A 15,402-nucleotide genomic window follows, 5' to 3' on the forward strand; every position below is an offset into this window, starting at 1 on the left:
TAACTGATGCTCAAACCAGGGACCATAAGTAACCTCCCCAACCCGACATTGTCCATCTTGTGCCACAAACCCCGTGTTGTGAGTATCACTTACTCAATTGTGGGGTGGCACACAACGCAGGGTTTGCAACACAAAACTATTCCGAAATTTTGGCACCAGTTTGGAGTGAATTGGAGAATAACAGACAGCCTGGGGAAAGTCCTGTAAAATTCCAGAGAACTACACCCTCCAATGTTCCTCTTCCCTGGCCCAAAATTATTTCCCTGCAACACTACTTCTAAGGAGCGTAGAGGCTTCCACTCTCAAAAACAAACCTGCAAGGTAGGCTCAGCTGAAAGATGCTGACCCTGGATCATCAGGTGAGCTTTGGAATTCCAGAGGGATTGAACCCAGGGAGAAAGCTCTGCAAGGAGGTGAACAGGGGATCCCAGAATTGATCAGCAGCCCCGATACCTGATCTGCATCCTATAGCATGTTGGCTCTGTAACCGGATGGTTTCTGGCTTGAGAGATGCGTTTGGCTGAGAAAGCAAAACAAACCCTTCAGGCCTTCACCATCCTGAGACGCCGGTTGCAGAAACACCTGCCAAACCTAAATCTCTGCAACATTCACCTCCACCCCCTGCAGATTTCAGCAATAGATGGGACATTTTGATAAGCCAGCAAGATAAATCTCAACCTGGGTTAGCTTTCAATATTAGCATTCATTTATGTAAGGTTTTTGGAGTGGTCGCAGCACTCACAATAACCGTGGAGGTCAATTTTATCTCGTAAAACCACCTTGCAGTCTGTCTCCTGGAAGCACAGGAAGTTCTCTAATCCTCTCAGCAACCTTGTAAAGGGAGGTAGATTTTATCTCAGATGCACACCTGTTGCGGAATCAGACAAGAGCCTCTTTCGCCATGACATTTCGCCAGTGTTCTTTTCTGTACCGTGGAAATGGTTCACTCTGTCCTCTCCCTCCCACCCACCCCCTTAACTTCTACTCCACTGTTGGAAGGTTTCCCCTAAAAGCACCGCAGCCAGAAAAAAACCCCCAAACCAGAGATTTTGCCTTTCGATTTCTAAGTCCCCTGCCAGCCTCTTTCTTGGCAAATCTGAGCAGTCCAGGCTTGTCCTTGGCAGCTGAGTGGCTTTGGGGCTTTGTTTCTTCAGCAACCAGCCGGGGGGGGGGGGTGTACTTTGAAAGGAAGCAGAAGCTGAGAGGTGACACTTTGTCAAGGAAGCAAACAAGGGGGGGGGGAATGCCTTTTTGTGTGTGCGTCTCAGTAGACTCTGTTCTTTCAAGCCTCGGATTGTCCAAATGGGCATTTTTGTGGCTTTGGTATGTGGAGGGGACGCTTAGCCAGCATGTTTGGGGGTCAGAAAAATAGAGCAAGGGCATGAAGGTCTGGTTTGTAAATTTTGTGTGCTTATTCCAACAGGAGCAGATCAATTGTCTCTCTAATCAAGCATCCCGTTTTCGACAGTGCACAAAGGGAGTTGCCTTCTACAAAGGCAGACCACTGGCCTATTTAGTTCAATACGGCCCACGCTGGCAGCAGCTCTGAAGGGTTTCAGAAGGTGGAGGCAGTATAAGCCTCTGAATACCAGCTGCCAGGAATTGCAAGCAGGGAGAGTTGCTGCTGCACTCAGTTCCTTCTTGTGAGCTTCCCGTCGAGGCAGCTGGCTGGCCACTGGGAGAAGAGGATGTTGGACTAATTGGGCCACTGGCCTGATCCGGCAAGGCCCTTGTTCAAATGCAAACCACCAATTCATACACACATGAATGTATAAGCAACCAGGTCACTGCTCCCTCCCACCAGCTTTCAAATTGAGTTTATAACAGCACGGTACAAAATTTTTCTTTTAATACGTTCACATAAAAACCAAGAAAGTGAGAGATAGAGGCTGTAGGTGTCTGTGTGTGTGTACACACACGCACACACACAACGATTCCCTACTCCCCCAGATTCCCTTCTTTTCAAAAAGTCCAGCAGGACAAAACAGATTTTTTTTTTAAGAAAACAATTATCAAAATCACACCAGTAACCACTTGACGAAAACACACACACAAGTACAAAAAAGGTCTGGGTCTAAGGGAGAAAACAAACAAACCCGCCAATTTCTTTTCAAAAGTAAAAATTTAAAAAACCAAAAAGATGTCCAAGAGTGTTTCCTCTTGCATGGCTCTCTGGAAATGCCCTCTGAAAGAGGTTCAGGGCAGGGTTGGTCTGTTCTCCGTTACTTGAGGGCCTGTCAACCTTCAAAATATCAACCCTCCCCACAGGGCCCAGGCTTTGGCAGACTCGCATCTGGCAGTAGTTCTAGGGAAATGGGAAACTGAGGGAACCGTGATGCATCTGAGGAGAGCGGGTGGCGGTCCTCTTCTAAGCAAACGCCAGCGGGAGAGAGAGCACAGACACCCCCAGTGAAGAAACTGGTCCAAACCGTGGTAGTAACCGCTCTCCAGTTTATGCTAAATTGCCGTCCGCTGGGTATCTGCTGCCCAAGACTGGCTGTTCTGTGGCTTCGAACCGCAGCAGCGACGGTAAAAAAATCGCAGGAGGAGGAGGAGGAGATGGAATGCTGGAAGGCTTGGGAAGAACAGCTCCAGGTTCTGGAGGTCACAGAAGGCCGAAAACTCTGTCCTCCCCTCCCACCAAATTCTTTCAATAACCGGGGGGCTTTGAAAATGTGCTACCCGTGTTCCTTGGACAGGCTGCAGAATCCATGGACAAGGCCGAAGAGTGTCTAGTGGTGTAGAGCAGGGATGCCACCACCTCCGACGCCCAGGCAGAGGGAAGCGGCTGCGGCAGCGAAGGCTCAGCCGTCGTTGGCGGCCACCAGCTGCCCCATGCCCTCTCGGATGTAGACCGACTGGATCTCCTTGGTCTTCAGGCAGAAGTCGCAGGCCCAGACGGCCGAGGCCTCGGTGGTCAGCAGCCCGTAGGCGTTCTCGGTCATCCCCGTGCACTCCCGGTGGAACCACTTCTGGCACGAGGCCTCGCACAGGATGGCGTCCTGGTCATCGTTGACCTCGCTGCGGCACGCCCCGCAGGGGTACACCAGGCCGGGCGGGGGCTGGTGGCCCGAGTTCCCGGAAGCCTTGCTGGAGGGCGGGAGGCTGTTGGCCTCGGGCGTGCCGCCCCCGCCGTGCCCCGTGCTGTTGGGCGCAAAAGGGGGCTGGGTGCCGTTGATGGCTGCCGGCGAACCGCTGTGCTGCTCCTGGCTGAAGGTGCTGGGGGGCGGGTTGAGCGGCTTCCCCCCGCCGTTGTCTTCGCCTCCGCCGCCGCCAGGGGGGAAGCTGGGGTCGGGCCCGGGGAAGGAGCTGGGGTTGGGGGGCAGGTTGGGGAGGTTCGGGCGCTGCATGGGGGACTGTCCGAACAGGTTGCCCGGCTGGTTGAAGCGCTGGGCCATCGGTGGCCCCCCGGGAGGGTTTAGGGCGGGCCCCGGGCCCATGTCGCCTCCGCGCGGGGGCTGCCCCATGGTTGGGGAGATCATGGGGCCAAAGCCGCCCATGGGGCCCTGCATCAGCTGCCCCCCGGGGGGGCTGAAGTTCTGCCCCAGGGGCTGGCCAAAGGGCTGGCCGCCAAAGCCCATCCCTCCGGACTGCACGTACCCGGGGTTCTGGGGAGGCATGTTGAAGGCAGGACCCATCTGGCTTGGTCCGAAAGGGGGAGGCTGCCTCCGCATGGGTTGGGGGCCCCCGCCGTAGCCGGGCGGCACCTGCGGCCCCATCGCCCCCTGCATGCGGAAGTTCCCAAAGGGTCCGGGGCTGCCAAGGAAAGGTGCGGAGGCAGAGCCGACTTTGGGGGCCCCAAAGTCATCCTCAAAGGGGTTCGATGCCACCAGGTGGTCCACCATGGGCGTGGGCGGGGGAGCAAATTCCGAGAGGTGGGAGTAGGCAGGGCCCTGGAAGGGAAAGATGCGCCACAGTTAACAGGAGGGAAGCAGGGGACCTCCGCTGCGCGGATGAAACCAATCTGTACATTATGCCCAGGGAATTCTAGGCTGCTCCACCATGGGGCTGAAAACACGGTCGTATTTCTTGACCATCCTCGCCATCCAGGCTGGCCATTTGATTTAACCAGGTTAATTCTTTCCCCCTATAACTCAATTGATCTTTTTTGGAAAATGACACCCTCCCCTCAACAAAAAAATATTCAGGTATACAGTGAATGTGATTTAACCCAGAGGAACCAAAGAGAGGTCCAGAGGGTGGCAACCTAAGAACGGGGCCTTTTCTGCAGTGGCTCCCATTTGTGGAATGTTGTCACTTGGCACATTTGTTTACATATCTCTAGATGCCAGGCGAAAAGGTTTCTCTTCAACCAGGCCTTTGGCTGATTGCGATCTGATGCCCTTTTAAATGTGAGGTGCAAGCGGGGATTAACTGGGTCGTCTGTGGTCTTATTTTTCATTATGTATTTTGTGTTTTTTTAATTGTAATATTGTGTTGTGAACCACCCTGAGATCTACGGGTACAGGGTGGTACACTAATAATAATAATAATAATAATAATAATAATAATAATAATAGACTACTCTGGGTGTCTGAGAAAGTTCAGGACTGTTTGTCTTATTCATATAATCAATAAAAGAGTGTCAGTCAGTTGTAAATGACTCTTTGCATCTCTGCCAGCCGTATTTTGTTGCTCAATTTCTCTATGAGGACTAGTCACCAAATTATGTTAAGTTATTTCAATAAGGATGCCCCTTTCATGTCTTCCTAAAACATATGGGCTATAGCAAGTCTAACTGCTAACAACAGTTAACTAGTAAGAGATTTAAATGAGATATCTTCATTCTGAACCGGAGATATATTCAATGGGTTGAATGATTTGTTGGACCAGTGATATTAGGTATCTCAAATAATGACCATATTTACTCAGGTCTAATGTGCCATCGAATCTAATGTGCACCTCAATTTTTAGAACTTTGAAACCAAAAAAAAAAAAGTATTTCCTGGTGAATGTAAATGTGCCATCGAATTTAATGCACACCTTAATTTTTGCAACATGATTTGGCCAAAAAAGGTGAGCCTTAGATTTGAGAAAATACAGTAATTCTTTCGCAGCTGCTACTTTAAGACAGTTGAAAATCTGCTTTTTGATCAGGCAAGAAATTCTATGGATCTGTGGAAATTCAAGATCCAGAAGTCTTACTTGCAAGGAAATTAAGGTGCATGCAAGGGAGAAGGGAAGCAGACAGTAATTCTCAGAGGCTGCTCTGTAGAGATGTATTAATGCTGATTCATATACGGTGCAAACAGACACACACCCCGGTCACGTTACCTGTGTATTGGACTTGCGGCGCTTCTTCTCAGGACTCTTCATTTGAAGGCCTAATTAGGAGGAGAAAAGGGAGGAGAAAATGAAATGTAGATGTGACAAGCTAATCCAAAGTCTGGGTGGTCAGTCACTGCCTGAATATCCCGGTGCACCGGCTTGCTACTAAGCCTGCCCACGTCACTAGACCACTAAACCCAACAACACCCTGTTTTCCTGTCTACAGATAACTATGCTAGAAATTTGTGTTTCAAAAACAAAATCAACTGCATCAAGATCATTCCCTGCCTAGTTGCTTGTTTGGGAGGAGGGAAGAAACTTGCTTTTCCAGAACTTTAAGAGAGACATTTGAAAAATGCATTGATTGAATTAAGTGCCACTGGATGTTACAAAAGCCACCACCTTTAATAGCCCTGCCCACCTCCTTGTGTCTGTAAACATATTAAAGGTGGTGGCTTTCACAACATCTTGTGGCACTTAATTCAATCAATGCATTTTTCAAACATCTGTCTTCAAGTTCTGGAAAAGCAAAGTTCTTCCCTCCTGAACAGATTTTGCTTTGGGGCAGTGCTGGAGGAGAACAAACAGTATGAGAGGGGAAATTGCCTTCAGGCCCTGCTGAAATATTTGCCTGAGCACTTGGAAAACTGGGTGGTGGGTAAAAACCACCCTGTGATCTTGAGATGAAGGGCAGCATATAAATTGAGTTACTACTACTACTAATTATTATAATGTGTCCATGCTCATATTAATCAAAACAGTTCTTAGATTCTTCTAAAGCATGCGTGGATAAACTGTGGCCCTATAGATGTTGTTGGACTGCAATTCCTATCAATGGCAATGCTGCCCGGGGCTTATTGTGTCCAGTTCTGTGCAGCACAATTTAAGGAGGATATTGACAAGCTGGAAGAGGGCAACCGAGATGAAACCAAACCTTAGGAGGAACAGTTGAGAGTTGGGGATGTTTAGCCAGGTAAAAAGGAGACTGAGAGGAGATACATCTGAAGGGCTGTCCATGGAAGATGGAGCAAGCTTATTTTCTCCTGCTCCAGAAGCTAGGGCCATAACCAATGGATTCAAGTTGCTAGAAAGGGGATTCCGACCAAACATCAGGAAGGTATTTCTGACAGCAAGAGCTATTCGACAGTGGAACAGACTCCCTCGGGAGGTGATGGACTCTCCTTCCCTAGAGGTTTTCAAGCGGAGGTTGCATGACCATCTGTCATGGATGCATTGAGGGTTTTCACCAGATGACCCTTGGATTTCCTTCCAACTCTACAATTCTATGAACACCTGGGAGAACCACAGGTTCTCCATTCCTGTTCTAAGGGACTAGATAAATTCATGGCACAATTGTCCATTGCTAGTTGGAATTGACTGCAAGAAGATCAAACCTATCCATTTTGAGGGAAATCAGCCCTGAGTGCTCACTGGAAGGACAGATCTGGAAGCTGAGGCTCCAATACTTTGGCCACCTCATGAGAAGAGAAGGCTCCCTGGAAAAGAACCTGATGTTGGGAAAGATGGAGGGCACAAAGAGAAGAGACCGAGGGAGGATGAGATGGTTGGACAGTGTTCTTGAAACTACCAACATGAACCTGACCAAACTGCGGGAGGCAGTGAAAGACAGGAGTGCCTGGTGTGCTCTGGTTCATGGGGTCACGAAAAGTCAGACACAACTAAACAACAACAAGAAAAAGTTGTCACTAAAGCTAAAATAAAAATCACCTGGAGAAGACAAGGATTGAACCTGGGACCTTCTATATGTGAAACAGATGTTCCACCACTGAGCTACCACTCTTCTTTATAACAAAGGGACATGGGAAGCTGTTTTATTCTGAGTCAGACCACTGGCCCATCTAGTGTGTTGACTACACTGACTGGCAGCAGCACTCCTGGGATGTACACAGGACCTTCCAAGCCCTACGTGGAGCTGCTGGGGGTTTCAACCTTGCACCATTAGCATGCAAACTACATCCCTTCCTCTAACATTAAAATAAAGATAAATTTCATTTTCACTTACTACATTAACATACCACTTTTTCTTCTAGGTGGTGTACATGGTTCTCATCCTCTCACAACAAACCTGTGCGGTAGGTTAGTCTAAAAGCTGGTGACTGGCCCAATGAGCTTCATAGCTGAGCGAGGATTCGAACCCTGGTCTCCAAGGTATTCCAACACTGTAACCATTACGCCACACTGGCTCTCATGGTAGTAAATAAAGGGCCAATTTAAAGAGGAGTGCAGGAAGCTGCCTAATCCAGAGCGAGGCCATTAGTCCTTCTAGCTCTGCACTGCCTACCCAGGCTGGCAGTAGCTTTTCGGGATTTCGAAAAGGACATTCCCAGCATTGGGGAGCCAACCTGGGACCTTCTGCATGCAGAAGTGATGCTCCCTGCCTCTGAGCTTGCAGCCCTTCTCCCGACTGCCCTGTTCCTTCTAACTCACCAGGGTTCACGCTATCACACAGAACAACAGACTCAAAAGGACCTAGAGCTACCAGGGAGGGCTTAAACACAAGGCTGCTCGAGCCCCTGTAAGTCCCATTGATTTCAAGGGCGGAGGGAGCTGCCACTCGAAACGTGCCGACTCCATAAGCCTAACTTCCGAGTCCCATTGATTTCAAGGGATCTGATCTCAGAACAGCGAAGTCCGAACCCAACGTGCACGTTTTAAAAGAAAACAAATATTTAAATTCCAGAGGGAAAAGGGGGTTCCACCCATAGACAAGACACCCCCCCATCATCATCATCATCGTGCGCCCTCCCCTGTCACTCAAGGCCTCCGTCTCCATGGCAACCACCCTCGCCCGCCTCCCGGGCCCTTACCGGCCTTGCCCTGCTTGCGGCCTGGTCCTGTGGAGATGTTCCCTGGCGGAGGAGGCGGCGGACCCGGAGCAGGCGGAGCTGGGCCGACTCCCCCCTCCAGCTTGTCGGGGTGCGGGGCCGCCATAAGAGGGAAAAGGGGGGGAGGGGGGAGGGAGAATGGGGGGGAGGGGAAGAGCAGCTACGAGCGCCGGAGGGGCCCTGCGCGCGCCATCGCGACGAGAACAGGAAGCGGAAGCCCAAGACCATAGAGTTGAGAGGACAGAGCACCGCTTCCGCCTGCGACCGGCTTTGGAAGGAGAACTTGCGCCCCCTGTGCCGCTCTAGGGACTAAGCGGCTCTATGGCGACAGAAAAAGGCGAGCCGCGCTCAATAGTGAAAGGAAAGGAGGGACATTCTATTTCCCCCTCTCTATGGCTCACGGAACCTAGCCAATAAGAAGAGAGCGTAGACGTGAGGCGAGTGAAGGGAGATTGGGATGTACCATTTCGTCAGCGGGGGGGGGGAATAGAGAAACGTCTTAGCCGTCACAATAGATCCTGACCCTAACTAAGGTTCCTCAGGAGGAATGAAATCAAGGCACGGCCGGAAGGTTAAGACCACTTTTTCCCCCCCCAGAACGGGTGACATGACACGTATCCTCTCCCTACCTACCCCTATGGACTATTCCTAAACGACAGGCGAAGGACAGGCTTAATCCTGACAGGCACGGCCGTTGGCCAATCAGCAGCAAGGAACAAAACGCTCTTAGCCAATGGAGCTTAGACGCTGCCTTAAGGCATCATGGGAATTGTAGGAACGAATAGGAACAAGCGATTCCCTGCTGCAGAGGCGGTGGGAGCGAGCGCCGCCAGCGGAGAGTTTGGGGCATAGCCGTCAACGTTTCCCTTTTTTAAAGGGAAATTTCCCTTATTCCGAATAGGATTCCTCGCAAGAAAAGGGAAAAGTTGACAGCTGTGGTTTGGGGAAGCAGCTGGAATTCCAGAGAGAGAGAAGCAAGTGCGCTATACAGGAGGCGTGGGGACCAGCAGGTGCTTTGGGATCTGCTCTGGAACACTTAAGAACTTCTATATTAGAAGGACTTAGATCTATTAATAAAAAGTTTAATTATGATAAAAGTATATTGGCAATAAGTAATCTGAAATCAAATTTATGGAATAGACGGGAGGTCGGGTCTTTATTGTTAAGACCAATATATGTTTTATTGTTTGCTAAGAAAATTATGTGTCCGTGGTTATTCCTGTGTGTAATTTGGTATTTGTGTTTTTCCCCCTTTTTTCTTGCTGTATCAATAAAAATATTTTTTAAAAAAGAACTTCTCCCACCCAAGTAAGACTCTTTGCTGGGCGCCCCCAACTCCGCCCCACCTGCAGCTAAACAAGCAAACAAACGAAAAAGGAGGTTCCGGCAGCCACAGCTTTAAAGAAATACCAACTTTTAATAATAATAATAATAATAATAATAATCATTGGGTTCCTTTGGTATAATCAAGATAAAATCAAACTGATAAAAAGTGTGTGTATAGGATTTTGGGGGGGGCACGTGAGGTGGAAATGAAGTCCCCCAGGGTGGGGGGACAGGCACAGTGATCATGGGGGTGTGTGTGAGGGAGTGGAGGGGGGGGCTACACTTTGGCTTCTGGAGTATAACAATGTACATGCAACACTAAAGTTATCAAACTTATTTACAGACCTGGGGAGGGCAGGGAGGTGTGGCTGCAGCCTGAGCACTGCAAGGAAATGTGGCTTTCTTCTACACCCCCCCCACTCTCTCCCTGGGTCCTTTGGGTGCTATGGAAAGCTTTTGTGCTCCCCACCCCAATATTGCCTCCTTGCGGAAGGTCCTCGAGTTCAAGGATGAACGTCCCACAAGTCCCGAGGGGTCCCTGTGCTGCTAAGGCTGTGCTTTCATAGAATCACGGAGGTGGGAGGGACCCCTGAGGGCCATCTAGTCCAACCCCCTGCAATGCAGGCGAGGAGAGGGGCTGTAGTGTGGGGCATAGCTCAGAGTAATCCCGCCCCCTCCTCCACCTTCCCCGCAGGGCACTTTTGCCAACAGGGATGCCCAAGGGGTGTAGGAGTGCCCGCCGGGGCACAGTGATGGCTGTGCAGGTCCTAGAGATTTGGGGCGGGGGGCGGGTAAGAGAACAACAGCCTTCTTCTCTCCCACCCCTACCCCACCGCCCTCCAAAGCAGGCCACCACAGCAAGAGGGATTTTGCATAAAATCTCAGACCTGTAAAAGGGTCAAGGCACGCAGAGTTAATTAATATGTAAAGTGAGTGTTTTTTTTGGGGGGGGGTGTATGTGTTACACATCTGGGTCCAGGGGGAGAATATCGCTCTCTCTTTTTGTGCTTTACAAAAAAGGCGGGGGAGAGGCTATTGTTGCCCTCCCTCCACCCTCTCCCCCACAAAATAACAAAATACGACCAGCAACTTTGGCATTAGCTGAATCCATTGGGCAAAGATTCAATCAGGCGCTGCTAGAAACGGGAGACGGGAACGGACTTCCGCCCAGCCGCTTTAAAAAGTCAAGAGAAGAAGGGTGAGGTTATCTGAACTGGGGGTGGGGGGTAAATAGGCAGGCGAAGTTTGGGGCTCTTCTGCCCCAAGGGAAGCTGTGCAGGCACGGGATCCAGCAAGAGCCACGAGAAACTGAGACCCTCGCGCCCTTGCTGAGGACTAGAGCCTTGCGCAGGCTTTGCAAAGGTGAGGCAGTGCTGGCCCAGGGCCTCCTTGTGAAAATTAAAGGTGGGTGACGATAAGCGACAGGAGAGTTTGTTGATAATCAGAGAGCATCTTCTACCAAGGAGGGATTTGTGGAGTGAGGCAGGTGTCCAGCTTGCAATAAAAGGGAGACGCTTTGGCAGAGATGGCACCGCTCTGGCCTGTGGTGGAGGGAACCATTGATGCCTAGTGTACAGGCGACACATGTGTGAGGAACAGAACACCCGTAAAAGGCAGGAGAAGCTGAGGTGAAACTGCTGGAAGGGGCAAGGTGGCAAATTTTTTCCCCCCACTGAAGGATTTGCGGGGTGGGGATGAGGATGACACCCCGGCCCCTCGCTGCTCACGATCTCCGCTCCACTGGTTGCTGCAGGCAGAGCTCGCTGCCCGCCGAAATGATGGGCAGCCGATTGTCCATGTGGTAGCTAATGAGGTGGCTGACGCTCTCGAAGCGGTGATCCTTCGTCCGGACCTGCAGGTAGGGGAAGGAGACTCTGGCTGTAAGGCTTTTTTTTTAGTAAACCCAAAATGCACTGCTTGCGCAATGGGGCTCCCCCCATTCCTGCCTCTTACCCCACAAAACTGGCCTGGGAGTTGGTGTAGGGAAAACCCCCAGAAAAGCCCATGAGAGGAGGAGAGGGACAAAACAAGAATGAGTGGGCTTGGCTCCGCCCACCTTTGGGTCTCCCTGCCTCCTGTCCTTCTGCCTCTGGCTCCGCCTCTTGTTGGCTCTAGCTCTGCCCACCTTTGGGTCTCCCTGCCTCCTGCCTCTTGTTGGGCTCTGGCTCCGCCCACCTTTGGGTCTCCCCGCCTCCTGTCCTTCTGCCTCTGGCTCCGCCTCTTGTTGGCTCTGGCTCCTCCTCCTGTTGGGTCTCCCTCCTCCTCCTGTCCTTCTGCCTCTGGCTCCCACTCTGGTTGGGCTCTGGCTCCGCCCACCTTTGGGTACTCCCCACCTCCTGTCCTTCTGCCTCTGGCTCCCTCTCTGGTTGGCGCTAGCTCCGCCCACATTTGGGTCTCCCTGCCTCCTGTCCTTCTGCCTCTGGCTCCTCCTCTTGTTGGCTCTGGCTCCGCCTACCATTGGGTTTCCCGACCTACCACCCTACTAGTCTCAACAGGGGGCAGCCAGCAAAGCGGGGATTTGTGACAGGAGGGGCTGTTTTGTAGGTTGCACTTGGCCCCTCTCGCCCCACACCCTGAAGCAGAAGAAGGAAGCCTCACCACTCCTTCGGGGTCCACGAGGAGCAGATGCTTGGGCTGCCCCCCCTGCAGCCCGGTCAGCACATACTGCCCCGGTGTGGTGGTGCTCTCGCGCACCAGGAAGTCCCCATTCGCCTGCAGCAGCTTCTCGGCATCTTTGCGACTCATCCGGCCGTGGTACCAGGGCTCCCGTCGGAGCTGCTCCTCCATGGAGGCCACCAGCTGGGCTGGCGATGCAGGCGGCGGCCCCCGCAAGGCATCCTCAAACGGCTCTGGGGAGAGAGGCAAGCGGTGAGAGGTGCACAACAGCCAAGTGAGGACTAGCAGCTTGACAACCCCTTTCAGTGCCATCGAGATATAATAGGCTGGGGACTACAAGACGCTAGCAGAAGCCCACAAAGGAAAAATGAGAGTAGGGCAGAAAGCTCCCTCATCGTTTTATTCATTTATTAATTATTAGGGATTTATGGTGGGAGCTGGAGCCCAACCCACCACATTGGTGAAGCCTGATTTCAAGCATTAGGAACTCTCCCACTACTCCCATTTCAAAAATTTCCAACAAAACCCCACATCATGGGGCACCCCACCAATACCACAACAGTTTAAATGGAATGGTTTCAGGTCAGAAACATGTTGACACTACAGTGGTACCTTGGGTTACATATGCTTCAGGTTACATACACTTCAGGTTACAGACTCCGCTAACCCAGAAATAGTGCTTCAGGTTAAAAACTTTGTTTCAGGATGAGAACAGAAATCGTGCTCCGGCGGCACAGCAGCAGCAGGAGGCCCCGTTAGCTAAAGTGGTGCTTCAGGTTAAGAAGAAGAGACTTCAGGAGTCTCAAAGCGGCTAACATTCTCCTTTCCCTTCCTCCCCCACAACAAACACTCTGTGAGGTGAGTGGGGTTGAGAGACTTCAGAGAAGTATGACTGGCCCAAGGTCACCCAGCAGCTGCATGTGGAGGAGCGGAGACGCGAACCCGGTTCCCCAGATTACGAGACTACCGCTCTTAACCACTACACCACACTGGCTCTCTTAAGAACAGTTTCAGGTTAAGTACGGACTTCTGGAACAAATGAAGTACTTAACCCGAGGTACCACTGTATTTCTTAATCCTCTCTTTTGAATGGGATATGCACTTCTGCAGGAACAGGTGTGTATCTTGAGATGCAAGAGCAGTTAAATTAACACTACTAGATTATTTATACCTGATTATTGAGATCTTGTGACAAAGTGCGGTAGATAAACCAATCAAACAAACAAACAAATATCCTCCAGCCCAAAACACACTTGTAAATAAGCCTTTTAAATAAGGTCACCAAACATTACTAGCAGCCTCCCAACCTCAAGCCACACTTCATGGAAGGCTCTCCACCCGGCCTCCTCTCCCCTCTGCTATTGCTTGAGGGCAGCCATTCCATCAGGCTGCCCAGCAGGAGAGATCGGGAGCAGAAGGCTCATTTCCTCAGTTCTGCTGGAGGCCCAGATCCTGCGCCAGCCGCCCAATGGTTGAAGAACGTGCCTGAGTTTGATTTCCCCCTCTTCCCTCCCTGTCGCTTCTCCCTCATGTGTCGTGTGACCTCAGGCACTCTGGTGATCATGCTGGGGCCCGTTTTACCTTATTTTGTGTTATTTTCATTCGCTTAATTTTATTCCACCCTTTTCCCCCTTCCCTCATAACACAGTTCAGATGATGTCCTCAATGCACTTCTTATCCCGGTTTCTTAATGCTGCTCATTGACCGTAATACTAAATCTTTGATAGCTCAGTTGGTAGAGCGTGAGACTCCAGAGTCGTGGGTTTGACCCCCACATTGGCAAAATTGCAGGGGGTTGGACTAGATGAGCCTTGTGGTTCCTTTCAACTCTAGGATTCTATGAATTAGTGACGAGTTCAATTTCCCTCCCTTCCCCCTTTTCCTTGCATGTCTTTTTCATTTTTAAGATAGCACCTGCCTGCAGGCTTGCGGTCTTCTTTTAACTGACCGTACGGTAGCCCCCGGGAGCCTTTCTGGCTGAAGAATGGGGTACAAACGCTTGATATGACAACTCTCCCCAGGGAGGCCTGCCAGGACCAATATTTGGCACCAGGCAAAGACATGATGAGATCTTATTATTGTTTTTTTTCCTCTCTCTCTCTTTTTAATTAGGATGCAAACCACTTTGGGACTTTGGTGAGAAGTGCACATTTCACAAGCCAAAGCTAGCTTGCAGGTTACTACTAATAATTGTACTAGCCTGTTGGAAGAGGAGGGACAAAGAGTTTGCCTTGCCCCTTTCAAAAGGCATCCCCAATATTTTCCCACTAGGTGCTTCCACCAACCTTTTTACCCGCCTGTGACTACCAGGCAAGTGCTTAATTGCAAGGCTACTGCCCCTGTGCCCACATGTCTCTTGCACATACACATACACAAACATGCCTTTGACACTCACTCATGTCAAAGAGATCTCGCTGGGCGCTGCCGTTGGCAGTGGCCCCCGGAGCCCCCTGCCGCGCCTTCTCCAGGTTCTGCACATTAACGTAGGAGGGGTCGTCAAAGAGATCCGTGCGGCCGGGTGGGCCCCTCTCCCTTCCTGCGAGAGGGGACAGAACAGAGCATTATGAAACCTGCAGGAAGACTGTAACAAATAGAAGCCCCACATGGCAGCAAACAGGATGGGGAGCTCAGGAGGTCAAGGGTAGCGAAGAGGAACCTCCATGCCCAGAGGCAGCCTACCAGGAAAAGCCTGGGTCTACCACTTCTGGCGGGGAACGCAGGAACATTGGAAGCAGCCTTAAACTAATTCACACCCTCCAGTCCATCTATATGGGCTGGCAGAGTCTTTTCAGGGTTTCAGACAAGGGTCTTTTCCCCAGCCCTATCAGGAGTTGCCAGTAATTGAGCCCGGGACCTTCTGTACTCAAAGCAGCTGCTCTGCCACTGAATTATGGCCCTTCTCCTGAAATTAAAGCATGAACTGGTGGGTGGTGCTGTGGGTTAAACCACAGAGCCTAGGACTTGCCAATCAGAAGGTCAGCGGTTCGAATCCCCGCGACGGGGTGAGCTTCCGTTGCTCGATCCCTACTCCTACCCACCTAGCAGTTCGAAAGCACGTCAAAGTGCAAGTAGATAAATAGGTACCACTCTGGCGGGAAGATAAACGGCGTTTCTGTGCACTGCTCTGGTTCACCAGAAGCAGCTTAGTCATGCTGGCCACATGACCCGGAAGCTGTATGCCGGCTCCCTCGGCCAGTAAAGCGAGATGAGTGCCGCAACCCCAGAGTCGGTCACGACTGGACCTAATGGTCAGGGGTCCCTTTACCCTTTACCTAAAGGCAATTTTAAATAGGAAGCTTCCTTATCCTGAGCCAGTCCACTGATCTACCTAGCCAGGGGTGACTGC

General features: G+C 51.0%; 2 protein-coding genes across 7 annotated transcripts in view; both read right to left on the bottom strand.

The window, feature by feature from the left end:
• Nucleotides 1-1,827: 1,827 nt before the first annotated feature.
• Nucleotides 1,828-8,556, bottom strand: PYGO2 (pygopus family PHD finger 2). 2 transcript variants are annotated; one of them, XM_080984739.1, is made up of 3 exons: nucleotides 8,097-8,556; nucleotides 5,275-5,324; nucleotides 1,828-3,893 (listed from the first exon to the last, which is right to left on the bottom strand). In XM_080984739.1, the coding sequence occupies exons 1-3, from the start codon at nucleotides 8,218-8,220 to the stop codon at nucleotides 2,805-2,807; spliced, it is 1,263 nt and encodes a 420-aa protein (XP_080840865.1). In that variant the 5' UTR covers nucleotides 8,221-8,556; the 3' UTR covers nucleotides 1,828-2,804. The 2 variants fall into 2 exon arrangements, with proteins under 2 accessions (XP_080840865.1, XP_080840866.1); XM_080984740.1 differs by lacking the exon at nucleotides 8,097-8,556 and adding an exon at nucleotides 7,292-7,916.
• Nucleotides 8,557-11,108: 2,552 nt separating this feature from the next.
• The window catches only part of SHC1 (SHC adaptor protein 1), a 45,624-nt gene continuing 41,330 nt past the window's right edge, over nucleotides 11,109-15,402 (bottom strand). For all 5 annotated transcript variants that reach the window (XM_080984663.1, XM_080984661.1, XM_080984664.1 and 2 more), the window contains 3 exons: nucleotides 14,452-14,592; nucleotides 12,039-12,289; nucleotides 11,109-11,292 (listed from right to left, as the gene is read on the bottom strand). In XM_080984663.1, coding sequence (XP_080840789.1) covers nucleotides 11,164-11,292; nucleotides 12,039-12,289; nucleotides 14,452-14,592 — 521 coding nt within the window. In that variant the 3' untranslated portion in view covers nucleotides 11,109-11,163. The remainder of the gene's footprint in view (nucleotides 11,293-12,038; nucleotides 12,290-14,451; nucleotides 14,593-15,402) is intronic.

Source organism: Podarcis pityusensis, assembly GCF_964106645.2.
Source record: "Podarcis pityusensis genome assembly, chromosome: 16".
In the NCBI taxonomy this organism is placed as follows: Eukaryota; Metazoa; Chordata; class Lepidosauria; order Squamata; family Lacertidae; genus Podarcis; species Podarcis pityusensis.

What these genes read in the sequence shown, in the direction of transcription:
- PYGO2 (XM_080984739.1), bottom strand. Translation starts at nt 8,220, where the DNA reads ATGGCGGCCCCGCACCCCGACAAGCTGGAGGGGGGAGTCGGCCCAGCT. An exon ending in CCGCAAGCAGGGCAAGGCCG is followed by an intron (nt 5,325 to 8,096) that starts GTAAGGGCCCGG and finishes CCTCCTAATTAG; the next exon opens with GCCTTCAAATGAAGAGTCCT. An exon ending in GCCGCAAGTCCAATACACAG is followed by an intron (nt 3,894 to 5,274) that starts GTAACGTGACCG and finishes TTTCCCTTCCAG; the next exon opens with GGCCCTGCCTACTCCCACCT.